The sequence below is a fragment of the Carex rostrata genome, chromosome 25 (assembly GCF_964058835.1).
Source record: "Carex rostrata chromosome 25, lpCarRost1.2, whole genome shotgun sequence".
NCBI lineage: Eukaryota > Viridiplantae > Streptophyta > Magnoliopsida > Poales > Cyperaceae > Carex > Carex rostrata.
Window position 1 is genome coordinate 6,971,931 of NC_135942.1, and position 27,376 is coordinate 6,999,306.

The window sequence follows — 27,376 nt, forward strand, 5'->3', positions numbered from 1 at the left end:
TACTTAAAGAATGATGTATTTGCATATTAAATTTATAAATTTTAAATTAATTTAATATAAAATCAAGTAGTAAAAAAAATTATAAAAATTATAAGTTAATTTTAATATGTTCATTTTCATTGTTTTTTTAACGCTTGACTTAATACTAAATTAATTTAAAATTTTATAAATTTGACATTTAAACGCATCACTCGTGAAGTAGATTTTTGCAGTCAATCCGATAAATTTTGGAACTTAAGAACAATCCGATAAATTTTGAAGTCAATCTGATAAATTTTGGAACTTAAGAACACCCTATTTCTACTCGTTTGTATTGATAATTTTTGCAGAGCATAGTTAATGTGTGCTATGCTTATCAAGCTATCTTGGAGCACGGTTCAAATGACTCATGTCTTTCATAACTCAAGCATACCTTACATACTTATCTCTGTTTTTAAAATCCAAACAATCGATCTAAACTGCTCAACATAATCTCCCTATTAAAATGTACTTAGAAATCAAATTTTATATATTTCTTTGAATTGTTTTTATTGATAATTTTTGCAGAATCTTCTAAAAAAATTGAAATTGAATCCTACTCTTCTTCATGCATACGACGGCATCACATCTCAAATTTAACATAGTGGTTAATCGCAAAACGCATTCTTCAGTCACTTCCTTTATATCTGTTAGAGATGGCACATTTCAAAACTTTGCAGGATGATCAAGAACAGTTGTCAGCCCATGGTTACCAGTCACCACTGATACCCCCCCCTGCAAATCTGATAAATCACAGCACATCCAAGATAAAAGCAGCATGGGATGGCACCCCACCTAACTCCGTCGACTGCTTTTACAGCTCCTTGGTTTCGGAACAAGTTTATTGCAGATGAAAACGAGCATGTCAGATGACACAACAAGTATTTGGATTAATTTGAAATCAATCTGCTCTTTTCAATCTAGGTCCAAGACAGAGCCAGTATATTGACCACAGTAAACTAACAAAACATACTCTTGTACAGATATCGAAGTTTGATGGCGAATAGTAAATTTGAGCTCTGTTTGACAATTAAAACAAACAAAAAAAAATACAGGAAAATGGATCTTTTTAAGAGAAACAGAAGCAGTCCTCACTTCTCAGTTCTCAGGACAAAAGGATGAAGGTAAGAAAAATGTATTCTATACAGGAAATTTGATAAACAAAAAAGAAGCAAAGAAAGCAATCAAAATTAATCTTTGGACACAGCAGCATGAGGAGATCTTGCCAGTGTATTCCACAAAATGTAGTCTCCAGAAGTAACCTTTCAATAACAAAAGCATCACATAACAATAATTAGTGCAGTTAAAAAGTTTGTCAAAACTACTGACACTGCCTGGAAAGAAAAAGAGTCATTTTCATGAAATACCAAAATGTAAATGAGAACTGCAGAAAGTAACAAAAAATTAAAATTAAAACAGTTTGACCAGTACCATCATTGAGTTTTCTACTGGTGCTTTTACAGCTGGATAGATGCTAACAGATTTGGGATCAATTGTCATTCCTGAAAATGTGCCACCGGTAATCTTGAAAGATACCTACAAAGCCAGCATACATCATTTGTAGTCAGTCAAAATGCAAAATTAGAAACTCAACATGGTTGGACAAATTGGAAAATCAATGACATACCATCTCAGCAAAATAAAATGGAACTAATAATATTATTGAAATCACATGAAAAGCACATCTTTACCTTTGCATAGTTGAAAGCTTGCCAACATAATGGTTCCTCGAAATCAACCGCTTGTAAGTCCCTATTCATTTTCTCCATTAAAACATCATCTACGTTAACACTATTGTTCGCAGATTCTTTCTCCTCATCACTATCCTCTTCTGCTGTGCAACCCAATACTGACTTAGAGAGAGAAATAGATAAAGACTTATTCATCACTCTTGGGTGAAACCTAACTGTCCCAGAAAAGGTTGCATCAATTGTTTTTCCTGAGATACCCCTGCCACTTGCCACTATTTTCCACTCTATCAGCTTCTCTGTCACAGAAACAGTGCCTACCGAGGGTGTACCATCAACAGACAGTATTCTCCTCCTAGGAAATGGCATTGTGATGGAACAAAAATCCATGAAATAAGGAGCTTTATAGCCTTCCATTAGTGTCAACCTAAACAAAAATTGACCTCCGTCTTCTGACACCAATGATAGCTGGTAGAATCCCTTAACAGGTGCTGGATTGGTGGCGTGAGAGACCTGGTATCGGGCCAGTACAAAGCTGCCAATTGGTGGAGAGAAGTTTATGGCTTGTTTTTCCTCCCCATGATCTGAATACTGGGCACTTTGGTGGAAAGAGAGGATCTCAGCCTTTGCGGATTTCAACCCGATAAGGGGCAATTGAACATCCGGTAACCCTTCTAGTTCAGCACGACAGTTTATTTGGCCTGAAATTGAGAATGAATCGGGTATATCTTCACGGTCATATAATGCAGCACTTATTGTTTCTTGTGTCATGAAGAATATTTTCTGACGACCTCTATAGAGGTAAGGTTTCCAAGCAGGTTGACGAAGGTCAACAGGTGGGGGGTCAGCAGATCCAAACCCAGTTGTGCGGATTGCAGCTATATTGTTCAGGTTGAGGTCAAGAGGTGTACCTAGTCAGATATAGAATAACAAATAATCAAGGAAAGGAACTTATGACCTTAAGACTCCCTTCTTGGTCACTGAAATCATTGATCGATAATACATGCCAAGGAGAAGTACATTCTGACATTATCTAAATGGGGAGTAGAGGGGTATGGGGAATATTTGAGGTTATTTCTCATTTTTGGTAGGTCAAAAGAGAAATTTCGAAAAGATATTTTATGATTTAGCAGGCATGTGAAATGGAAACAGGATTTTACAATTTGCATCCAATATTTACTTTGTTTTAAGTTAACCCAGCAACCCTCATGTTTGAAACTAACAAAATTGATTATTGGTTATTTGCAAATATAACCCTTGAAACCGATGTTAATTTAACTATCCTTGATTTTCCAGCAAAACGGGTGTTGTAGTCACTGTTCCCACTATGTTAAGAGCAAAATTTTAAAAACTCCAAAGAATATATGCACCCACAACACTGACATGCCAGTTGGATGTTATATACAACATGTAAAAATGTTATACTGGTTATTCGTGCAGTATACTGTAAAATACAGAAAAATGATTTCAAAACAAAACCATGAAAACATTCTTAAAAGTGAATAAAATAAATATAAGATACTAACCATACGGCATGGAGCCGCTAATAAAGCCTCTAAGCAAATCCTTGTCAATAGGCTTGGTCATGGTTCTCGATGAATCCACCAAAGTTGAGCCCATTAATGTCGCAGACGAAGAGGCTGAAGCTGAAATGGGTACAGAAGCGGGTTTGGGTCGAGGTGCAACAGCAATACCAATGCTACCTGTTAAGGTATCTAATAGCCCACCAACAGCAGATGAAGAAGTTGCTACCACCTCTGGGTCAGATGTTTCACCTGATATCAGATCCCCAATTGCATGTGCCACCATAAATGCCCTACAATCATGACAGTGTTATATCAAGGTTTCTTTGATCCATAATTATGATATCACAAATTCTTACATCTTCAATTGCTGTTAATCTTTCTTTCCTCTGTGGACTGCTTTAGGCTGATACAGTACCATCAAAACTTGTATGGGTATTGTAATACTTGTATGTTAATATTTGCAACTTCTAAAGAACTTACATTACCCTGTGATGCAAGGGAGGTTGAGAAGGAGTGATGAAAGGCTGTCATTTTCTTTAACTGAGCCTCCACAATCCTTCCTTTCGTACAACTTTTTGTACTCTTTAACTTTCTTTGGCTCGACCAAAGGCAATACTAGAACATAGTAATTGGCACTGGTATGAAGAATCACCGGCCATAGCATATATCCTTCTGCTTCTTCTCGGTTTATGTAAATTGTGATGATATGGCGGGTTACAGGGTCATCGACCCAGGAATCTGAACCAGGAGATGATGAGCCAACACGGATGCCAAAACCACGTACTGATCCTTCCCTGAAACAAATTTGTGTGGAGGTGATTCAGCAAGGCATCTTAAAAGAAACAAACTAAGAAAGTACACAAAATAGATCCATGAAAAATAACATTGCATTAGTGATATTTAGTAATGGCGCTAACCACTTTAACAGTGAATGCTGAAAATACAATGTAACAATGAGAGATAGACCCATTAATTTAGGTAAGTGTTGAACTTTTTTTTTTTTTTTTTCTAATAAAGTAGTTTTATCTAATTCAATATTATTTCAGTAACTTCAATGGACAACAACTTAAACTACTCTAATCATCAGCACACATCACACATGGCAGTCCAATAAATTGACTTTCTTTGTTAATGGAAAACATCAAATATATAATGTTAAGGTAGACACAATGAGACTGCTATCTTTCAACATTGGGTCAATAAAGCAGGACATTTCAAAAGCCAAAATGCATTGCAAAAGGGAAGGCACTTCTCTTTTTGTCAATTTTTTTAAACTATAAGTATTAAAATTCTCAGACCTATAATCCCTAGTCAAAATCTCCCGGGTTCTAATTTTCCATTTCATACAGTGACATCTGTACTGATTCTTGGTTATTTTGGCAATAGGACTCTCTAAAGCATTCTATTCTGTTCCAGACAACCTCAAGAAATCCATGCCCAAACCTACGACTCTTTCAAACTTTATAAAAGAGGAGAGATCAGAACCCAACAGGAGGGGTGTCTTTGTAACTCTCAACCCTCCATTCTTCTTTCACATGGCTATCTTTCCTTTCTCCACATACATGGCTCCCTTTCCTTTTCTCTTCTCCTCAGCATGCCTTCCTACCTCTCCTGTTGCTGTGGGTTTGTCCCCTTATTTTTGGACATAGTGGTGTAAATCTAAGCAAGACCCTTCAAACTAAAGTGCCTCTTCTCTAAGCAAGGCATTTTATGGATTTGTTGCTTGCCCCTTCCAAAGCAACTTCTTGTGCATCTCACTTTCTCATATCTTTTTCATTTGTTTAACTTAGTTTCTTGTATTGAATTTGTTGTCTTTGCTGTTAATTTTTAGGTATTTGGAACTGCAAGGAGACACAAGCATTTGTTAGCAATGCAACATAAGTATCATCTCCAGCGAGTTCAATTATGTACACTTAGAATCTTTATGTGTGGCTAATGCCAAGCAATTTCTCGCATAATGGTTTAGTAGTCATTCTAAACAGTTTAATTATGGTAACTTTAATAACAGTCATAAATAGATATCAAGCTGGTCAAGCCCGCTATAAGTATTGTACTATTGTGTTTTGTTCATTCCTTTTCAGGTTTTATTTGATTTTTTTGGGGGTTTATGTAGTTGAAATTTTTAATATTTGTCTTCATGCATTATAAATGAATCAGTGCTGAAATCGTTACAATTGTTTAAATAATATACATCTATATCTTCTATAATTCCACTTAGATTATATGAAAAATTCATTTGTTTTGTATAAACTGTTGGACTGTTTAGTACAAATTTAAACCTTTTTGTGGATAATAGTTGATAAGTATGTACTAAAAAAACATAAGTATGCTCTTTTTGAATTATTTTCAGTGCAGTTATAGGGAGAAAACTATTGGAAACAATGCGTAGGAGACTTTTCTTAAGATTATTATCAGTTCACCTTCTTAAAATAGTGGAAAGAAAGAAGAAATCTGACCTTAGCTTGCGATCAGAAAACGCCGCAGCGAGCTCCAGGTCGGAAGGAAGCGGCACCTGAGCTGCCACTTCACCGTCTCTTTCGCAGGCGGAGCGCCACTTCCTCTCCACCACAGGGAATGTCCTGATATAGCATTTGTGATCCCATTTACCAGTGAAAAACACCGAGAGAGGGAAGGGGAGGAAGAGAGAGAGAGAGATAGAGAGTTTCCATACCTGGAAAAGGCGATGGAGTCGTGGGGAGTAAGAATCCAAATTGCTCTGATGCTACATCCTGCCATGGTGATATGGTTTTCTCAGTTCTCACAGCAGAAATTTTTAGTAGAAAAAGGGAACTTGAGACTGGAGAGGGCGATGATCGGCAGCTCGTATCCTCTGCATTAACTTAAAAAGGAATCTTATATGAGTTAATGTATATGGACCGTCAGATTAGCTTTAAGATTCGTCTGGATTAAATCCACACTAATGTTAAGGAGCTCCTACATTATAGGCGGAGACCGGATGGGCTCCGTTTATAATCAGACGGTCCAGATACATTAACTCAAAAAAGATTCTCTTTTGAGTTAATGCAGACGATGCGGACTCGATGAAAATTCGTATCCTCTGAGATATCTCAAACTTTGCGTGACTTTATGGAAAATCTCAACCGTTTAAATACGTTGTACACGAATCTCAAAGCAGACATAATACTGCCCCCTACATCACCCCCGAATAGGCACCGGACACGTCGGTCACGCAAAAGTTGAGATATCTCAGAGGATACGTGGAGTCCCCTTTAAGATTCGTTCAAGGTTAAAATGGACGATCCAGATCTCATTCTACACGTAGGGTACCGTATTGAAAGAGTCCTGTCCCATTATTCCAAAGCTATTTAGCTATTTCTTTTTTGATGGATCTGTCCCAAAGCTATTTCATTGCATATTACCCATTCTCATTTTGTCCCAAATTTATGTTTCTTATCCTTTGTAAAGTTTATGTATTTTTTGTTTCATTACCCTTTGTAAAATTTATAAATGTATGTAGATTTCACAGGCAAAGTATCAGTTGTTACTACAAGCTATCCCAAAACTAAAAAAAAAACACAATAAAATGTTACTTCAATTTTTTTTTATAAATACATGTAGATCTCTAATTTTTAAGTTTGTTGAGTTTGAGTGTAACACAATATTCAAGAAAACATTAAATGCATGTCACATTCTCGCGCAGATTTGACCCGGCCGGGTCCAATCTATACTGCTAAATATAGCTTGATTACACAGATTTGTACTAGCTGTTATTTTCTAATTATTCTAATTAGGTCATGTTTTGATTTAATATATTCAACACTTCCTCTCAAGTTTGTTAATTAATCCTAGATTGATTTCTTTAAATGATCTTGGTTATAATCCTTTAGTAAGACTTGAGAGTAGGTCCGATGAGCATTGGACCTACTTTAGTTTGATGGGTTTAATCACCGTCAATATCCTTTAAGAATCGTGCAGAATACTTAAATTTGTATGCGTGTTTGTTTCAATTTCCGTGCGCACAAATCTTAAATTGAATCGAATGGTTAGGGGTGTACAACGGGCGGGTTGATGATATTTTATTAAAATTTGAATCCAACCCGATTACACTGGTTAAAAAAATTGGGAGAATTTCACGTATACCCCTCAAAAACTTCAAAATTACGTATTTCCCCCTCTAAAGTTTGAAATTACATATTTCCCCCTCTAAACTTCAAAAACTCACAAATTTACCCATTTTATTGTATTTTATATTAAAACTCATTCTAAAATCTTAAAATACCCATTTTACCCTTTATTAAAATCATATAAAGCCCATCAAACTCAAATTTAAATCTAAAGGGTTCATCTACCGTTTGATCCGTGTGCATCGCATTAAGATCTGTGCATAGTGCTTCAATTTTGTGTTGATCTAGCATGCACGGATCTTAAAGCAATATTGATTGGTGCGCATCGCATTAAGATCTGTGCATATCACATCAATATGCGTGCGTGTTCACATCAAGATTCATGCTGATCTTGCGCACGCATATTTAAAAGCAATTTGGATGGTAGAAAAATTTTCCAGATTCAATTTTGAGTTTGATGGGCTTTATATGCTTTTAATAAAGGGTAAAATAGGTATTTTAAGATTTTAGAATGAGTTTTAATATAAAATACAATAAAATGGGTAAATTTGTGATTTTTTGAAGTTTAGAGGGGGAAATACGTAATTTCAAACTTTAGAGGGGGAAATACGTAATTTTAAAGTTTTTGAGGGGTATACGTGAAATTCCCCCAAAAAAATTCTTTACTTGACCCACCCATAACCCAACCCAACCCATATATTTTTTTTATACGGGTTATGCGGGTTAGACGGGTTAAACGAGTTATAATTTTGATCGAAAATATATTATATACCTTTTTACTATTTTTTATTAAAGTACAAATAAAAGTGACAAACATAAATAAAATAGAAATAACGTTGCCCGACAAAATTGACCCAGAGTGCTGCTGGTACAGGCTGATGGCTCCCTACTCTCTGATTAGGTATGCAACTTCACATGCTTTGTTGATGGTTCCTGGGATGAAGGGGGCCGTGCAGGCATAGGAATATGCTTATTGAAGAATGGTGATATGGTCAAGTGGGTGTCAAAGGTTGTGCAGGCACACACTCCGGCTCAGGCAGAGGCTCAAGCCATTCTAGAAGGTTTCAAAAATTTACAAGAATTAGCAAATGGTGAAGAGCTGGTCTTGTCAGATTCAAGGGAAATGGTTTTGTCCATCAATGCAAGGCTCCCGAATATCTCTGACTGGATGTCTTTTCTAGAAATTTGGCAAGCTTGGAAATATAGGGTAGAGTCACAATCTAAATTCAGGGTTGTATACTGCAACAAGGAGCATGAGGATTTGATTAAGGCACATTCACTAGCAAATTTGGGTAGGGTGAATGGATGGAATAGGTATGGATGTAGATAGCTTTGAAGATTGTATGAATGAGTTAGTGCAAGCCTACGGGCCTTTTGAATCAAAAAAAAAAGTGGTAAAAATGTATAAACGTAGATTTGAGACTGGGTCCGGGTATAAACGGGTTATTAAGAGCAAATTTATGATCCGACCCAGAGTAACGGGTTTGTCAAAATTCAACCCGTACCCGACCCAGTAACATCTCAACCCGGTAAAATACGGATTGGGTCGGACGGGTCAGACGGGTCGGGTGGGTCGGCAGTATTTTTGTACACCCCTACGAATGGTCATCATGCTCGTTGAACCTAAAAGTAGGTCCGATGTCCTCCGTTCTCCTTTAGTAAACATATCTGCTAGTTGGTCTTCATTTCTTACAAAAGATTATTAAGCACCTCAATAAATATAAATTATCAATTCTGTTCTTTACACTTTCTAATTTTGCAATTACAAATTAATATTTTTCAATCATTCCTCGTAAAATAAAACAATACTACGGTAGCTTATTTAGTCTCTCCAATCTCAATTTTATAGTTTCACCCTACATGTAGAGCTCACATGATGGATGTCTAGATGAGAGCATAGTGACAAGATTGCGTATAATTCACGTGTAATTTGTTTTTTTTTTCACATAACTGAACCGAACTCCGTATAAAACGCAGAAAAACATATAATACATTTTATTCGGGAATAAAACGCGTATAAAACGCGAGTTGACAAATTATTCGCGAAAAAATGCAAACACAAATAATACAAGCCCCCTGCGCTATCACCGAATAGGCACCGGACACGTCGGTCACGCAAAAGTTGAGATATCTCAGAGGATACGTGGAGGAGTCCCCTTAAAGATTCGTTCAAGGTTAAAATGGACGATCCAGATCTCATTCTTCACGGATTCGACAGGGATGGGAGTCCGCATCGTCTGCATTAATTCAAAAGAACATCTTTTGAGTTAATACATATCGACAGTCCGATTGTAAACGGAGCCTATCCAGTCCCCGCTTAAAACAAAGGGGGTCTTCAATATTAGTGCGGATCTAATTCACACTAGTTTTGAAGCTGATCGGACAGTTCAGATGCATTAACTTAAAAGATTCCTTTTTTGTTAATGTAGAGGATACGAATTCCGGAGATGGAGGGTTAATTTTACAAGCTGACCCACCAAAGCTGTTAAATTATTTTGTTCCACTTCCATCATTTTTATTTCTTGGATTCGTGCACGAACTTTGATGCATCTTAAACAAGCATAAATCCTATACAACATGCGTACAGCCGCATAGAGAAAAAACACTTTTCATTTTATAACCAATTTATTTAATAAAATATTCGTCTCCTATTTATTCACAATTAATGGTAAAAGTGTAATTTCTAAAATTATAACATGTTAGATTATTGAAGGATTATGCTACACATAAACATATTCTAAAAAAAAAAGATCACACAACCTATCACCATCTTGAAGTGATTTTACAAACTCAGAACATAGAGAAAAAACACCTACTATAACATATCTCAGTTACATAAAATCTCAAATACCAATATACTAACGAAAAACATATTTATTAATGAGCTTAGATTATCTACATCTCTGATATTATGAGAATTTCTAATATGATGTGATAGTTTTTAATCTAATTTCAGAGATCTGAGAGAGTTTCTTATTTAAAAATTACACATAAAAATTTATTGTTAAGAAATTGTTTATAAACTCCATGCTGCCAAATGACTGACTCAAATTATTTCTCCTTTTTAATTTATTACTAACGTGTCTCAATATAAACTCTAAAATTAATTTTAAGAATGTGAGAGTTAGAAACTTTAGATACCTTAATTTCTAAAAAGTAGTTAACAGTTATTTAAAAACTCATTTGAGTTGCTAGAATATAGATACTCTAATATTGGAACAAGGAGGGAATAAGTTTTTAAGAAATAAAAAAAAGTTTCTTCATCTATCCTTCTCCTCCTACAATTTAAATTTGAAAACAAAATAGACATTTTTTTAAAACTACTGTGTGATCTAGTGGTAAAGGCACATGTGTTCCTTCTTTATAATAATAATAATAATAATAAGAGTATTTTTTAAACACTAAACCCTAACAAGAGTACGTAGTTGATGATTTCACCTGATTTTGTTCTTAGCTATAGAAAATTCACTTGATTCTAGAACTTGATCCTGTACTGAAAAAAAAAATGTAAAGAATACATCATATATATAGTATATATTTCATTTGATATTACCAAATCTAGGTTCAGACCACACAATATATATCAGAAGGATCTTAGCCTATCTAAAAACCAGATATCAACCAATCCATTATACATTTTTGTTACAAATTAAGCTATGTTAGAATTAACAATTGATAGCATAAAAAGAAAAATAAATGAACTGCTGTCTATTGATTTTTTTTTTTTGAAAACTTGGTAGTAGCTACCAAGGTTTGTGAGGGGGAATCGAACTCTCGACTTTTAAGTATAACAACTCTAGGACATTTTCCTAGCCAATTGTACTACCTCCCCTTTCTCAACTGCTGTCTATTGATCAGCAAAAGATCTCTTTTTATCTTCTATGTAAGCATGAGATTTCTCGTTTATATTTGATGTAACCCTGGTTAGTTCTTTAACAGGCCTCAAAATCCTTGACCTCCCTCTGTTTTTTTTTTCCTCTTCTTCTAAAGCTTCTTTCTTTTCTTCTTGTGTCTCATACTTTGCTGTCAAAGAACTTGTTACCTTCCCCTCTTCTGTGCCTATAGGAAAATATATATATTCCAACAGATGTAGAATTAATATTTGCAAACAATACTAAAAATCATGACAACAAAGTGCAACTTCTTGTTCAAGTCTACTAAAAAAACATACATTTCAAACAAGAAAGGTTCCAATATTTGATACAAGAAATCATGTGACAAATGATACTTGGGTTCATACAAATTAAAAAAAAAAAAAATATATATATATATATATATACTAATGTTTAACTAACTTGGTTGATGCAGAGTACACATCAGTGTTGTAAATAATGGGATGGGGTGGTTGAATGGATAGGATAATTCCAAGCGATTAATCGGAAATAATCAGGAATAATCGGCTACAATCGGGAATAATCGGTCGATTAGTCGGAAAAATCCATGATGGTTTGGTCACTGCCAACGACTAATCGGCCGATTAATCGGGCCAAAAGGATGTTTGGTATATATATATGACAAATTGACGAGTATATTTGACTTGTTGCATAAATATATTTGGAATACTACGTACCAAAAATGTACAATACTCAAACAAAAGTATATCAACAATTGGGTGATATATATATACTTCTTTTTTTGTGTGTATGTGTTCACCTTTGGACCTAGCAAGAGAAGTACAATTGCCCCTCCCTTTGCTTAATTGTCGATGTATGTACAAGGGAAAAGTTCTCACAAGAAAGGAAAGAGCCCTGTAACAGATGCCAACACACTTCTTTTGATCTTCCTTTTTCTCCATTGCAATGTATTGTTGAGAATAGTGAGCATTAATTGTATGCATGAATTAATGGAGATTTTGCAAATGATGCAAATAAGAACAGTACAGGATTCTCTCTTGTTATTGCAGCAAGGCATTAAGTATCAAGCACGTTTCTCAAAGGAGGAAACGCTAATATTATTATATTTTTGTAAGCAAAGAGGTTAGATCAAGGCACACAATGCATATCAAGCAATATTTTTTTAAATGAGGGAGTACTGAGAACTACAAGTTTACTTGACAGCCATGACAAGTGGTGTCAAATTTGAAAACCAAATTAGAGACTTATTTTTTATTATAGATCTGATTATGTACTAAAGTTAGTACAATTGAAAATTTATTTCGTCATAAATTAAGTGTCAACAAAATTGAATTGTCAGTTTTTCAAATCATTCAACAGATGAGGGATTTACTAATTCTACAAATTTTATACACATACTATTTAAATTATAAAGATATAATTTTATTTTAGATGAACAATTTGCTAATTATCGCTATTATAAAAAAAAGTTTAATGCCAATATATTCATCACCATGAATACCATATTCTCTGTAAAGAAACAGGAGGCACTTTTTCTTTTTTTTCCTTGTTACATTTGTTGCTGCTATAGATAGTAAGGCTACAATAACAACAACAAAAAACACAGGTGCCTTTTTGAAAAATACTCATTTGTCGAATGTTATAAGAACCGGACCGAACGTCGATCCGGTAAAGCTCCGGTTTGACGGTTCACTGATCGCAGACCAATGGTTCAATCGGTTTGACTGCTGATTTTTTAAATACTTGCATATTTATAAGATATAAGTATTATTATAAATAATTATGTTTTATGTAATAAAATTTCCAATATACATATTAACAATGTGCTATAAAAGTAAATTATATATTACAAATAATAATTTTTTATTGGAAAATAAAATATTTATTGTAGCTTAAATGTAGAACTCATTCTTAAAATTAGTAAAATAAAATATCATGAAATACTTTTTCTCATCAAAGAAATTTTATAGTTTTATACTTCATATTAAAATTGAATTATAAAAATTCTTTAGTTTTTTGTGATCAAGTGAACCTCTAATGATCCATATTAGAATTAATATTTTGTTTTTTGTTTTAAAAAAAATAATATTGCAACAAATGTTGAATTATTCTCAAACACATAATTGTTTACAAAAACATGTTACAAAACATAAATGACTACACAAATTAGCCACATAATAATGCATATTAGATTTCACTTTTTCTCTTAAAAATGTGCTACTTTTTTCCTCAAAAACGGTTCCTTTCTTTTCAAAATTGAGAATAGATGGCTCAACACAAAACCAATATAAAACCAGTTTGTTTATTTTTTTTTACTACGTTTTTTTTTTATAAAACCGGCCAATTTAATTAAATATATCCGGTTTTATTGCATGTCCGGTTCAAATAGCGAACCAATCCGTAAACCTGTCCAGTTCCGGTTTATTCCAGCTGAACCGGCCGGTCCGGTCCGGTTTTGATAACAGTGCATTTGCCAAAAACCTTAAGCTGAGGTTTGGTTTATATAGCACGAGTTTATTGGGATTGGGAGACATGAGAACTCGTTACATAAGAGGGTCCAAAAACATATTTAACGGCATCCATAGTTCTTCTTCCTCTTAAAAAAAGAAAAACAACATTCGTAGTTGTTAGATTCATATCATTACTGTAAGTGTTCAACTTTGCAACCGTGTCCTTATGTATAGCTTAAGAACCCCAAAGCTGCATATCCATTAGCAAAAGAATTTGGCATGTCTGGTACAGTTTGGACTCACTCTACAAGTCATTTGAGATTTAACTTACAAATACAATAGCACAAATGAATAACTGAGATACAGTAATGATTCAACAAGTGAACAAAAGAAAGATGAGCTAAACCATTATTCTTTCCAGTTCTAATGGTTATATAAATAAATCACCACATGCTTGAATGGTGCTGGAATCAACTCTTTTTAATCGCTCATGTAAAAAAGAAAAACACTACAACTCGGAACAGAGAGAAGTTAGTACAGAACCAGCACGTCTACGGGTTCGCTCACTAACCTTCCATTCTTCTATCAGCACCTTTTTTATCTTGGAACAGCTTGAGACAACAGTTGCTAAACCAGATGCAGTTATCAAAGGGCAGTACACCATGCTGCATGTCTCGAGCCCCATGCAACCCTTCACGAGGTGGGTCAGGCCAACATCTGTTACTTTTGTGCACTGAGAAAGGGATATTTCCTTCAGCTTTGGACATCCTTCAGCTAGCTCAGCCATTGCAATGTCCCCTATGTTCTGTGGAGGGTGTTTTTGTCATTTCTCAGATATTATTACATGGTAGTTAAGCACAAAGTTAATATACTTTATTCTTCCACATGTCACCACCAAACAATTCATAATGAGCAATAAAAGTACAAAAACAATCTAGCAATCTCAACTTTGGTCTATTTTATCATTTTATGTATTGTTACATTTGCTTTTTGCACTGGGGGTCACTATGTCAATTAACTTTTTATTGTGTTTTCATTTTCTTAACCTGATCTCAAAATAGAGCCAGGACAACCTCTAACAGGTCATGGCCAGGTACGCAACCAACTATTGGCTATGGGCAGTAGTAACTATAGTATATCCGAAGAGTATAATCTTCTTTCTTTGAAAAAGAAAATTTCATAATCTTTTGTCAGGAACTCCAACAGAATAGCCATTACAGAGAGTGAAAGAGAGTAGGAGAGAGCGACACCTCAAGCACACTTATGTCCAAGGATATGAGATCAGGAGAGCTTCTAGCAATAGCAGCTAATCCATTGTTTGTTATTTTATGACAGCCGCTCACACTTAAATGTTGGAGAGAGCATCCATCAGCAATTGCAAACAGTGACTCATCGGTTACCCTACATTTTCATTCAAAACACTATTAGCAACAATAAACTAGACAAATAATCAATATTTAACAAATATCGAAAGGTGCTACTTTGTTGCTTGTTGATATTAACCATCCAATTTTTTGACCTATAGATTAAATTTGTGTTTTACAAGGTTGTTGGTTTGTTACTCAACATGGAGCTTCAATTTTACTTATGGATACTGTGTGCATGAGTGTGTGTGAGGGCTTACATTTGTAAATGGCTGCAACTTACACATTTGCAATAATAAGAAGTAAAAACAGAATTTGTGCAGTCGCGTGTGTGTGTTCTTGTGTGTGCGTCTGTGTGTTTGTTCTTGTGTGTGCAACAGAGGGAGTGAGAGAGAGCATAATATATGCAGTAACAATCACACCGTTCACAGAATTGAAGGGATAAATCAGTCAGATATTTGCAGTTCTTCCCCACAGAGATCATCCCTTTATCTCTTATCTGTAAAATATTAGACACTGTGATAAGATACTCAGCTTATTTCTTCTACAGTTCTGCCGAACCAAAAAAAAAGAAGGCAGATTGAATGAACCTCGTAACAGCGCCTAAGGTGAACTTGTCTTAAGTTTCTACAACCAACAGCTATCTGACACATGGCATCATCATCAAATCTCGGACATTCGAACAAGTGGAGAGATTGCAAGAGAGAGCAGCCACTGCCTACTTCTATGAATGCACTTTTGAGCAACATAGAACAATAGACCAATGACAGCTTCAGAAGGCCCCTTCAAACATAAAAGGTAAAAAATGGTACAGCACAGTTTAAAACATTGGTAACAACGGTTCTTATTTCCTAAATAAAAATACAACATGTGGTATGACTACATTTTAGACAGCAAGTCAACATTAAATATTAACAATTCCAGACCAGTTTGGTAGTGAATATGTAATGGGATAGTATCTTTTGGGATATATGTATTTACAACTATTGTTGTTGTTGATGTTGTTCAAGTTATTTCATTTTTTTTCCCTCTACCAGCTGCAACCACTTTTCATATCATGAAAGCCTAACTCATATGTGAGTTTTATTTGGACGAATATCCATTCTAAAACAACTCCCAGACTAACCTTGTAGCACTTTAGCAACATTTACTTGCTTAAAAATTAAAACTAATGCCTATTATACTACATGGCACAAAAATTGAAAAAACAGTAGCTTACATAGAATACAAATAATCCTAAATATCAATTCAAATACAGTACTTACGAGCAAAATCGACCAATGGATTCTAGTCCAGTTGATTCAATGTTTTGACAACCATTTATCTCAATATGTTCCAACTTGGTGCAACCACGAGCAATATACTCAAGACTTCTATCGGTTAATAGGTTGCAATCCGTCAGAACTAGTTGTCTCAGATTCTTGCACCCTTTTGATATCGCACAAAGGCTCCTGCCAAAAAATGATAATAAATACATGATCAAGTTAGTCAACTTTTCCTGACATCCTGATGGCATCTGAACAAACTTGATGTGTTCTCATAAGAGTCAAAACTACAAATATAGTGTAACCATTACTATTGTTAAGGTAAACTACATTTGAGCCTGATAGGAAGTCGGCAGTAAAACTAGATTCATGTTTAAAAAATCTCTGGGTGTTTTCAGTAGCTTTATCAGATGAACTTAATCTGTCCCAGCCAGACAATGACAGTAAAACTAGATCAGTTCAGGTCCTGCACTGGTAGAGCAAAGTTTCTCTAAGAAAAAGTTTTTAAGGTTAATGAAATATTTAACTACCCGTCAGTAAAACCTTGGAAGCTGTAAAGAGCCAGAACCTCCAAAGAAGCACAAAATGACCCGACTACTTGTAAAGCCAAATCACCAACATTGACGCACTGTAACTTGAGGCTTTTCAAAGACCTGCAACCTTTAGCGATCGAAATTACACCATCATCCTTGATGGAATCCATTTCCAAAGTGAGGGCTGCCAGGTGGTGGCAGTGGGATGCTACAGCTTGCAGGGACATATCGGTGATACTAGGACATGATGATATTGCTAGAGACGTTAAGGAATTGGAGTTTCTAGCTAAGTCTGTCAAACCTTTGTCTGATATGCCCTCACAAAACTTTAGGTTTAACTCCTGTAGCAACTTGCAATTTTGGCCGATAGCTATCAGACCATCATCTCCAATATAGCATCCCTACAAGAAAAAAAAATCCGCGGAAAATAATTAAATAATAGAAGATAGTCATTTAAGGAGAAGAAAATAATTTCCTCAGAAAAAATAAAGGAGACACCAGGGTCTTGAAAGCTCCAAACATTTAGGAAAAAAATTTCATCTTTTTAACTTATGACTCAACAGAGCTACTAAATTTTAACAAACATATGTCAGTATTTAGTCTCGGTTTTGGTCCCCCCTCCCACAAGCAAAATCAATCATTCTCATGCATAAGATAGTAGGTACTACGCAAATACCCAGAAGGCCACAAATATTATATTTCAATGAATTAATTTAAAGTCTAAGACTTTAAGCTTAAAGATATTATATCACTGGTCAGTTTCTGAAATTACAACTGAAATTTTGTTGCTCCGAACTCCCATAATTCCATTGGTACTTAGTGATATGGGACTTTAATGTTTCTTTATTTTATATAAAAAAAAAAGGTTAAACAAAGATAGTACCTGAATTTCCAAGGATTTCAAAGCTCGGCAATTCTCTGCAATGCTTACCAACCCAAGAGAGGTAAGAGATTGGCACCAAGTGAGGCTTAGATGCTCAAGCTGTTTACATCCCACTCCAAGAAAACTCAAACCGGCATCAGACAGGGAATGCTGCTCAATCTCATTTTCTTCAACTGAGCTGGAACTGCTTTCTGGGGAATTACGATTACGCTTGCGAGATCCACTAAGGGTGTTTCTCTGCATCAAAATCAAGTAACCAAAAATCATATAAGGTAATAGATATAGAAAATTATCATATTTAAAAAAAAAATTATGTACACAAGAGATTGAGGAATGTGACCTAATAATAAGTGATAATTATCTGCATTATACTCTACCAATGTGTACACAAGCAAGAACAAATTAGCAATCCTCATAATTTCAAAAACTGCAGCAGCTCACTAATTAAAGGGGTAAAGTAATATCTAGTGGATATCAGGTATTCAGGTTACACCTAAATTATCCAACATTTCTACATTTTCATCTCAATTCCTAATTAAGTACATTCCATCTCAATTCGCAATTGTGTACATCTCCACCAAAATCACCAAAATCACCAAAATTCTTCAATTATGCATGATCCGAACAAAATTATGTAACCTAAAACAAAGAAAAATAAAATTACCCTATGTCTAGACGGGGTGGCGAGGCCGGGGGGAAAATAAGACGACAACGGAACTAGTTCATCAATAATCACGCTAGTCAATCCAGTGAATCGTCCGATCACTCGAGCTAACAACTGATCAGCGGCGCCATATGCCGCTATCTTGACCGAACGCCGAGTTAAGCGGTCTATGCGGTTCCATTTGCGACAAACAAGTGCGCAGGAGTCTAAATCGGGTTTGGATTCGACCCGGGTAAGGATATCCATTAGCACCTCCTCTGGTACCACGGTGTTTATCAGATCTGCCCCCTTCATTACGCGCAGATTGGAAAGGACCTTGATCGGGTAGAAGAAAAAACTCTACAGGAGAGAGCAAGCGAGCGCACGAGAGAGAGAGAGGAAAGAATCTAAAGGTTTCAAAAGAAAAGAGGAAAGGAAAGAAATTGCGCGGAAAAGATTGCCGACTAGGGAAGGAATGCGTATCCTCTGCGTTAACTCAAAAGAGAATCTTTTGAGTTAATGATTCTCAACCGTCTGATTTTAAACGGAGTTAATCCGGTTCCTATATTATAATATAGGGGTGCTTTAATATTAGTGTGGATCTAATCCGCACGAATCGTAAGATAGATCGGACGGTTTAAATTCATTAACTCAAAAGATTCTCTTTTGTGTTCATGCAGAGGATACGATTTCCTAGGGAAGGAAGGATTGAAATCGCAAAAGTGTGGCTGTCCATTTGCAATTTTGCACTCAACCTTTTTTTTTTTTTTTTTGATGAGAATTTTGCACTCATCTTGTCAATGATTTGCTTAACCGTTTTCTTTTTTGAAAATTACGAAACGTATTCCTTAGTAAAAATATATTACTATGTGATAAACAAAGAAAAAATGAACACAATCTCTGTTAAAATATAGAAATAGAATTAAGTTATTTTCAAATATAGAAAGATAACGGTAACGTGTGAAATAGTACAACGGCTAGTTTTAAGCTTTGTAGTTATAAATAAGAAATCTTGTAATAAAAAAAAAACACTAAGTTTTGCAATATATTCTCCTTTCTCAATTTTACTTTACTGTCTCTTAAAATCAACATGGTATTAGAACGATAGATCTGAAAAAATATACTGCACAAGTGCCACATAAACTAGCAAAGGTAGTCAGTACTAGCGAGAACTACAACACAAAATTCAACAAAAGACAAAATGGCTCAAGAGAGCTAACTCAAGCTAACAAACACCTTGCTCAATGGTCAAAATTATTTGTCATGGGCAAAAGCAGCATCTAGGGCTTTAAGTGGTCGAGATATGTTATAATACATCACCGACGACACTAAAGAACCAAAAGCAACAGATCCAAAAAATAAGACCGAAATCGAAACAAAGACAACAAAAAAATTGGAGAATAAAAAAATCATAAAATCATAACCTTTTTTTTTTTTGAAAGCTTGTCAGCGGCTGACAAGTGATAAAATCATAATCTTGCTCATGTCGTCAATGGAGCCAATTGTAGCCGACCTCTTCATGACAGCCGACACGATGCATGAGTTATAGGAAGCCATAAAAGCCATGTATAGGCAACAAAACAATTTCTCTCACATCTATCAACTCATGCAAGAGAGCTGACAATAAAAACAAGGATCAAGAAGTAATATCGAGTACCTTGGTGATCTTAAGAAGAAAAAGGTCGAGCTTCGAACTTACCAACCTCTACCCACAGATCTGGCCATACTCTAGAAATGTGATTAATTGGGTTGGTATGAGTAAGTCAATTAGATTACATCCTGTGACAATCTGAATTGTTCCCCATAGTCAATCGAAAGATTAGAGAACCTTTCAAATACGCATAAGACTGAACCCTTACATCCATGGGGAATTATAGTACCGGAGTGCAGCTCTGTCGGTGGGATGGTTTATATCGCATGGGGGTTAGTGACAGTGCCGTATGCGGGTAGACATGAGTGTCATAAATATATTTTGAATTAGTTAGAAGAATATCATCTGAACCCTAGAGGCTCCTATTTCTGTGATTTATTGCAATTAGCATCTCCACCTAAAACCTAGCCAGAGAAAACTGTAAAATCAAACATATATTATTATTATTATTATTATTATTATTATTATTATTATTTATTATTTAAAAACAAACTCCAATCAAACTTGAAAACCTAGACTAGTATACGTTATTAATCATTTAAAGATTTATCTCTGTGGATCGACACCTGACACATTACTTGTCCGGATATATCTTTTTCCGTAAGTCAAATTAGCAAGTTGATGCACTCACCTAAAACACCACATTTATAAGCTATAAATATAATTTTGAGATATCTAAAAGGTGTTATTACTAGGGGCACCGCTAATTAGCTCAAAAACTGAAAATAAATGCGATTAAAAGTAAATAGATGAGTTTAGAGAAATTGACACGCGGGATGATAACGGAGTTCGGCAAAACAAAGGCCTATGTCTCCGGGGCGTCGCAACCTCTTTCTAGGTGCGCCTTTCTATTACCCAATATGAAATGATTACAATTGTGAACCGTGAGCCCTTACAAAACGGGAAGTCACGGCCAACGAGAGATGAGCGCCGGCGAGCCCTTACAACCAAGGGAAGTCACACGAGCAACTCGAGGTTTGAGCCGGCGAGCCCTTACAAACAAGAGAAGTCACACAAGCTACTCAAGAACAAGAGAAACACTCAATAGATCACTCTAACCTAATCTAATTAGAGATTAGTGAAGTGGGTTTGAGGTTGTTTGAGATTAATTGAGAGATATTGAAGTTTTAAGCTCAATCAACAATGGTGGAACCAAGCTCACAGAAAATCGCCTCTTTTGCAATTAGGGACGGCTAGGGTTGATTTTGGAAGAAAGCCCAATCCCCTATTTATAGAGTAAGCTCAAAAATAAGCTAATTGAGCTAAAACGTTACAACGTTTTCATAAAACGTTACAACGTTTTCATAAAACGTTACAACGTTTTCATAAAACGTTACAACGTTTTCATAAAACGTTACAACGTTTTTCCTTTAGGTTTTCAAATTGTCTGAAAGCTCAGTAAAACGTTACATAACGTTTTGCACTGTAAAAACTTGATCAAAAACAGGAATTGTTTGAAGGCTGAATTTAATTAAAACGTTACATAACGTTTTAAAACGTTACATAACGTTTTAAAACGTTACAGAAAACGTTATAACTTTTTAAAACGTTACATCACAATTTCTAAAACGTTATAGAAAACGTTGTAACTTTTTAAAACGTTACAGCATATTTTTTTTTATTCCTTTGCCTTTGATCAAGTTGTTTCACAGTGTTTTCTTAAGGTATAATCATTATAACGTTTTACAAACGTTACCAACGTTTTTATCCTGTTGAAACAACATCAAAAACACTTTACCAAGTTTATATTTTACAATTTACATTCTTGATAAGTCTTCATGATTTCTTCAGTTCAAGTATTTCATATTGCAATTCCATTTGACTTAAACCTGCATAATTCTAAAATAGAAGAAATCGTAAAATTCAATAGTTGTATGTTTTTGCAAATTAGTCAAATAGACTAAAAAGATTATTGCTAGAATAACAAAAGGGAATCCCAGTAAGGGTATTTTGATGAAAAACAATAATTCTAACAACATATGTGGCTATTTCGATGCAGATTGGGCCGAAAGCTTCGATAAAAAAAATTGACAATTGACTTTTATACATTGGTAGGTGAAAATCTAGTCACATGGAAAAACAAGAAATAAAATGTTGTGGCACGATCAAGTGCCGAAGCAGAGTATCGTGTCATGGCATCAACCACAAGCGAATTAACTTGGATTAAGCAACTCTTATTGGACATGGAATTTAAAACTCAAGAACCTATGAAAATATTTTGCGATAACAACTCGGCACAACATATAGCATCAAATCTCGTGTTTCATGAGCGAACGAAACATGCATATAGAAGTGGATTACCGCTTCATTAGAGAAAAATTTCAAGCAAAAGAAATAGAAACACCGTATGTTAAAAGTGAAGATCAACTTGCGGATATCTTCACAAAATGCTTGGATCAGAATCCATTTGAGAGAATTACGAGCAATATAGGATTATGTGATATATACATTCCTAGCTTGAGAGGAAGTGTTAAACTATAGAAATAGAATTAAGTTATTTTCAAATATAGAAAGATAACGGTAACGTGTACCGTCATTACTAGAATAGAAAATAGTACCAGTGACTAGTTTTAAGTCTTGTAGTTATAAATAGAAAACCTTGTAATAAAAAACACACAGTTTTACAATATATTCTCTCTCCTCAATTTTACTTTACTGTCTTCATTGATATTTTATTCTAATTTCAAATTGCAATTTTATATATACTTTCAAATGTATGTTAATTTAATAAATATTTTTTTAATGAAATTACTTATAAAATGCCATGTTAATCATTTGAAATTATTCTAATTTTCTATTAATTCATATTTGCTCATTCATTTCAGAAATAAAATGTACGAAATTATTTTTCTACATTTAATTAATATTTATATTATAATACAGAGAATACAAAAAAAATATTTATATTCGATCATGTCTATTACATTTTAATGTATATCAATTAATCAATATGAATGAAATTATAATATAAAAAAATCAGGTCGCATTTATAAACAAATGAAAAAATTGCATCATTTACAATATATTTCGTCTGTACATTAATTTCCACTCGACTTTTGAAAACTAGCTTCACAAAAATCACATTATGGATTTGTAGTTTTATTTTTGTTGCATCAAACTATAAATTTCAGCATTTGCTCATTAAAGAAAGTCAATGCCATGTCAACAAGCGAGTCAAGGCTAACATCATGTTTGCTCAACCCAACACTGCCAGAGAAAATATTGAAGCATTCAAGCTCTGATGTTGTATTTGCCACGCGGTTCAATTCCCTAATCATTCCTGCTTCATTCAACAATCTGACATAGCTCTTGTTGATTCTCATCATCTCAATTGCGAGTTCGATTGCAAACCGCCTAATTCGCGGCACTTTGATGGAAGGGTATTCGTAGCTTGCTAGAATTTGAACCAATTTGATTACTAAATCGGCATCTGAGATGCAAGCGTTGTGAAGCTCCTCGGTTAATTTATGACAACTTGTGATTTTAAGCATCTCAACAGCAAGACCAAGAGATACCTCCACTAGTTTTACCCTCTCTGTCATTATGCCATTTAAGACCTGCCAAAAATGTGCAAGCAAGAAAACATCTTATTAATTAAAAGGAAATTTTTTTTTAAAAAAAACATCCCTTCAACTGAGAAGACCACTTACCGGAGTAAAGGCAGCAAGGACTCCCTTCAACTGAGAAGACTCCTCAGGTGCTCCAAAAGCGCACAAATTGCGCAAAATCCTGGAGGAATTGATAGAGAGCACTGGATCCTCGAGAGCCTCGACAAGTCTCTCCACCATGTTTTCTTCCTTGAGTACTCTTCTGCAGTTCTCTTTGTTTTCTAAGCAAAGCATGGCTAATGCCTCACCCGCCTCTACTCTCACTGCATTTTGATCGCGCGTGATTCCCGGTTGAATGAACAGTCTAAGCAACTCCTTCACCATCCCACCTGTACTCCCAATCCGCTCTCGTGCCTCTCCATCCATTGCCAAGTTTGTCAGTACCTCTAATCCCAGCCTTTGGAGATCTAGATGGTCTCCTCCATGACGGAGTATATCCCTGATATTGCTGGTGGTAAACACAATCTCAGATATCTCCCGTCGGAACACCAAGCCCGTGTGACCCGTTGTGCTAGCAAGCATCTTCACTAATTGCAACGACCTCTTCACCGCCTTCAAATGCATCCCCATTCCCAGCTGCCCGATGCTAGTGAAGTCGATTATCTTGTCTAGTAGCCCACGAGTGTTCCCGATTTTCCCACAGTTGTCATGGTCGTTTGCAAGCTTTTTAAGTATCAAGAGTCCCAATAGATTGAGATTCGAGAAATCGTAGTTCTGTGTATGGTTTACAGGATCGGAGTACAATAAAGAGGAGATTGACTCTATCGCTCCAGGGATTCCGGCCAGACGCAATGCATTCTGTTTTTTACTGGCTAGTTTTGATACAATCACGGCTGCTGAATATCTAATCTCTTCTTCGGATGGGTTTTTCCAATTTAACATCTCGATGAGCCGATCAATTACCACCATCGATGTACCGACCTTACGTAGTGTTCCATCAGAGGAGTGTGATCGGGTAGAAAGTGCCAGTATAATTCTTATGCCGATCAATTGTTCGTCATGTGAGCTTGAAACGAGGAGCTCTTCAGAAAAGGTGACTAGATCCATTTTCAGCCCGTCAAAAATGCTTCCGGTTACGCATTTAGAGTATGCATCATAAAAGAATCTCTTAATTGAAAGCATGCCGGACGGACCGAGTTGGCACTCAGCATTAACTTGTTCAAGCAAGTTGCAGTAACTCACCTTCCATTCCCAAAAAGCCTTCTCAGCAAGGAACAGCAATGCCTCTGCAAGTGCCAGACTATAGAAGATATTTAAAGCGGAATCCCGATTGCCCTGATTTCCCTCTTTTGTCTTGCCAAAATCCTGTGAAGTTAGCCGCATCAGGGTTAAAACAACACAAGCTATGGCGGAGAGGAGCTGGAGCCAGTTGAAGAGGCGGCTAATGTTTTGCGAGAGGAAGACCCAACTGGCACGAGGGAGGAGTTGCAACCGTCGCATAGTTGATGTGCGTTGAACGCACCTTCCAGCTGATCTTGAACCGTTGCATTGGTCAAGTGCTTGTCTGCTCTTAGAAAGCACATCATTTGCAATGTTTGAGCTTTTCAGTGAGAAGGGTTTGAAGATATATTTCACAGATTCAACAAGGAGGTGGGACCTTGATTTCATCGCACGGAAGCTTGACCGTCGGCTAGTTAAAGACCTTTATAACCAAAAAAAAAAAAGGCTAATTAAATTAATGTGCTTTTAATGAAGATCAATTTGAAAGAGGCATTTCAACATTTCTTCTATGTACTTGTTACCTTTTTTTTTATATATATAGCTGCAACTAGTTAATTAATTACCACTTACGTACCACTTGAGCTATAACTCTGTTGTAAGGTACCAACTTATATTATATATATAAAGACTGTAAGTATGAGAACTCCTGACGTACCAAGTGGCTTGGTGCTGCCATTCGAGCTCGTGGCTCCGGCTGAAAATGCGGGTCCCTTCTATGAGCAAAATGACGGTGACGAACCAGAAATCCTTCATTTGTAGTGTTATCGCGAATCCACCTAGTAGCACAACTGTTGCCCACACAAAACCCAGTGCACCTAGCCCACTAGCCCCCTTTTCCAACACGGCCAGTCCGAGAGCAAACATCGTGAGCTTCTTCTCCGGCGCGCTGTCACTAACACCGACAGTATTACCGGTCGATACGGGGCTTGTATCATCTTCATTGCTCTGGCTTGGGTGTGGTGGTGAGTCCTGGTGCGGTTCAAACGGGGACGGTAAGCTGTTGATGCTTGGTTGGTCCCTGATTTGGATTTTGATGCTTGGGTCTTGATCAGCTTGGTTGGATGTATCATGCGCCATAGAAGAGAAGAGAAGCTAATTAAGCTAGAGTGTACACTAAGGTGTATTCTAGTTGTTGCCTTGCTGGTTGCTTGTGAGAGTTGGGTTTTTGTGTTTCTGTGTAGTTGAGACTTGAGATAGAGATATCAGTTTTTATAGCTAAGAGTTTATAAAGGCGGTGGAGTATGCGTGGGATTTTGGATTATATTGAGGAAATTTGGGAGAATGTTCGTCTGGATTAGCTACAATTATATAGAGAGGTGATTGTCTCCAAGGCAAGGAAAATTTAATATCTTCAACTGAATCTACTACAATGATTCAACCTACAATTAATTATATTAATTATAAAGAGCATTGATATTATTTTTACATATTATAACAAGTGTCATTTAAGCCTATATAATACCAATTTTAAAATCTATCGAATCGATTTCAAATAGTAAATCCAAACCGTTCAAACTGATCTACTTCATTAGTTTTGTGTTTACATTCAAATTTATAAATTTTCAAATTTATTTAGTATCAAGTCAAGCGCTCAAATAAATGAGTTTTTAAGTTAATTTTAATACATTCATTTTTTTAACATTTTTACCGCTTGATTTGATACTAAAATAACTCAAAAATATAAAAAAAAATTGCATGTAAACGCATCGTTCACTCATAAAGTAAATCGGTTTGAACAGTTTGAATTAATTATTTGAAATCTATTCAATCAATTTTAAAGTTAGTGTCATGTAACATAAATATCATACTAGCCAGACTCATTATTGCTTCTTGCTCTTGATTTCATGTACAATAAAAATAAAAGAAAAAAAAATGATTTTTGGAAACGGTGGAGATCAATTATTGAAATCTCAAAATTAAATATTGATTTCAAGGTTACTTGCACGGGAAAGGATATAATTGTGAACCTTAAGTCATGTCTCTATCCCAATGCGTGTAATTTCTTATCGTGTTGTCGTATACATAAAAGTGAAGTGCACATACCGTTAATTATGAACTTGCGCAAGCATTAATTAATGGCGTAAGCTTCGTGTAAATTTGACCACAATTTCCATCCTCAAACAAAAGTACTTGACCTGAATTTAATTTCTACTATTGTTCGATTCGAGCCCCTACAGGCCAGGTCACAAATTAATAATCACAAAAAAAGTTGATGAATACATATATTGGATATATCTGCCAATTTTTGTGATCTTAAGATTATTAATGTGACAAAAATTGATTGAAGACAACGTACTATAAATAATATAATGTCAACATTGATTGAGAATATCAAGAGACACAGAAGACAGCTAGGATAAATTAAATATATTTTGAAGAATTACGTACATGTGTAATATTGGATGTATATGTTTGATTTTTATGAAAATAAATTGATGAGCACGTAAGGGACGAACAGTGGACATGTCAAAATTGTCCGTCGACTTGGATAATCTTCTGATGATCTTAAATATATATGGCTAAAATTGATCAAGAGCAGACATACATAACAATTTTTTTACTAAATTTAGATATAGTCCAATTAATG

The 27,376-nt window shown here is 35.3% G+C and overlaps 3 protein-coding genes across 5 annotated transcripts in view; all 3 read right to left on the minus strand.

Annotated features, from left to right (window-relative positions):
• Nucleotides 1-1,010: 1,010 nt before the first annotated feature.
• Nucleotides 1,011-27,376, minus strand: part of LOC144576157 (clathrin adaptor complexes medium subunit family protein) — a 74,422-nt gene continuing 48,056 nt past the window's right edge. Inside the window, exons 2-8 of one of the 2 annotated variants that reach the window (XM_078326442.1) lie at nucleotides 5,904-5,989; nucleotides 5,689-5,811; nucleotides 3,718-4,026; nucleotides 3,233-3,522; nucleotides 1,710-2,617; nucleotides 1,450-1,554; nucleotides 1,011-1,280 (exon numbers count right to left, since the gene is read on the minus strand). In XM_078326442.1, coding sequence (XP_078182568.1) covers nucleotides 1,209-1,280; nucleotides 1,450-1,554; nucleotides 1,710-2,617; nucleotides 3,233-3,522; nucleotides 3,718-4,026; nucleotides 5,689-5,811; nucleotides 5,904-5,968 — 1,872 coding nt within the window. In that variant the 5' untranslated portion in view covers nucleotides 5,969-5,989 and the 3' untranslated portion in view covers nucleotides 1,011-1,208. Of the gene's footprint in view, nucleotides 1,281-1,449; nucleotides 1,555-1,709; nucleotides 2,618-3,232; nucleotides 3,523-3,717; nucleotides 4,027-5,688; nucleotides 5,812-5,903; nucleotides 6,049-27,376 lie in introns of those variants that run through there. The other variant, XM_078326441.1, reaches the window with a different exon arrangement.
• On the minus strand, nucleotides 13,948-18,782 carry LOC144576159 (F-box/RNI-like superfamily protein). Its single transcript, XM_078326443.1, has 8 exons — nucleotides 18,331-18,782; nucleotides 17,667-17,903; nucleotides 16,781-17,184; nucleotides 16,251-16,436; nucleotides 15,576-15,768; nucleotides 15,408-15,484; nucleotides 14,872-15,022; nucleotides 13,948-14,426 (listed from the first exon to the last, which is right to left on the minus strand). Exons 1-8 carry the CDS (start codon nucleotides 18,622-18,624, stop codon nucleotides 14,130-14,132), a joined length of 1,839 nt encoding a protein of 612 aa, XP_078182569.1. The 5' UTR covers nucleotides 18,625-18,782; the 3' UTR covers nucleotides 13,948-14,129.
• Nucleotides 22,929-25,970, minus strand: LOC144576156 (uncharacterized). 2 transcript variants are annotated; one of them, XM_078326440.1, is made up of 4 exons: nucleotides 25,445-25,970; nucleotides 25,166-25,210; nucleotides 23,611-25,072; nucleotides 22,929-23,517 (listed from the first exon to the last, which is right to left on the minus strand). In XM_078326440.1, the coding sequence occupies exons 1-4, from the start codon at nucleotides 25,864-25,866 to the stop codon at nucleotides 23,074-23,076; spliced, it is 2,373 nt and encodes a 790-aa protein (XP_078182566.1). In that variant the 5' UTR covers nucleotides 25,867-25,970; the 3' UTR covers nucleotides 22,929-23,073. The 2 variants fall into 2 exon arrangements, with proteins under 2 accessions (XP_078182566.1, XP_078182565.1); XM_078326439.1 differs by having other exon boundaries at nucleotides 23,611-25,210.

Bases quoted from the DNA above. Each gene is read 5' to 3' on its own strand.
- LOC144576159 (XM_078326443.1), bottom strand. From the start codon at position 18,624: ATGAAGGGGGCAGATCTGATAAACACCGTGGTACCAGAGGAGGTGCTA. The intron at 16,437-16,780 runs GTAGTTAAATAT...ATTTTTTGGCAG, and splicing joins TTCCAAGGTTTTACTGACGG to GAGCCTTTGTGCGATATCAA. The intron at 15,485-15,575 runs GTTCATTCAATC...AATATTTTACAG, and splicing joins ACCTTAGGCGCTGTTACGAG to ATAAGAGATAAAGGGATGAT.
- LOC144576156 (XM_078326439.1), bottom strand. From the start codon at position 25,866: ATGGCGCATGATACATCCAACCAAGCTGATCAAGACCCAAGCATCAAA. The intron at 25,211-25,444 runs GTACGTCAGGAG...TTGGTTATAAAG, and splicing joins TGGCAGCACCAAGCCACTTG to GTCTTTAACTAGCCGACGGT. The intron at 23,518-23,610 runs GTAAGTGGTCTT...CATTTTTGGCAG, and splicing joins TCCTTGCTGCCTTTACTCCG to GTCTTAAATGGCATAATGAC.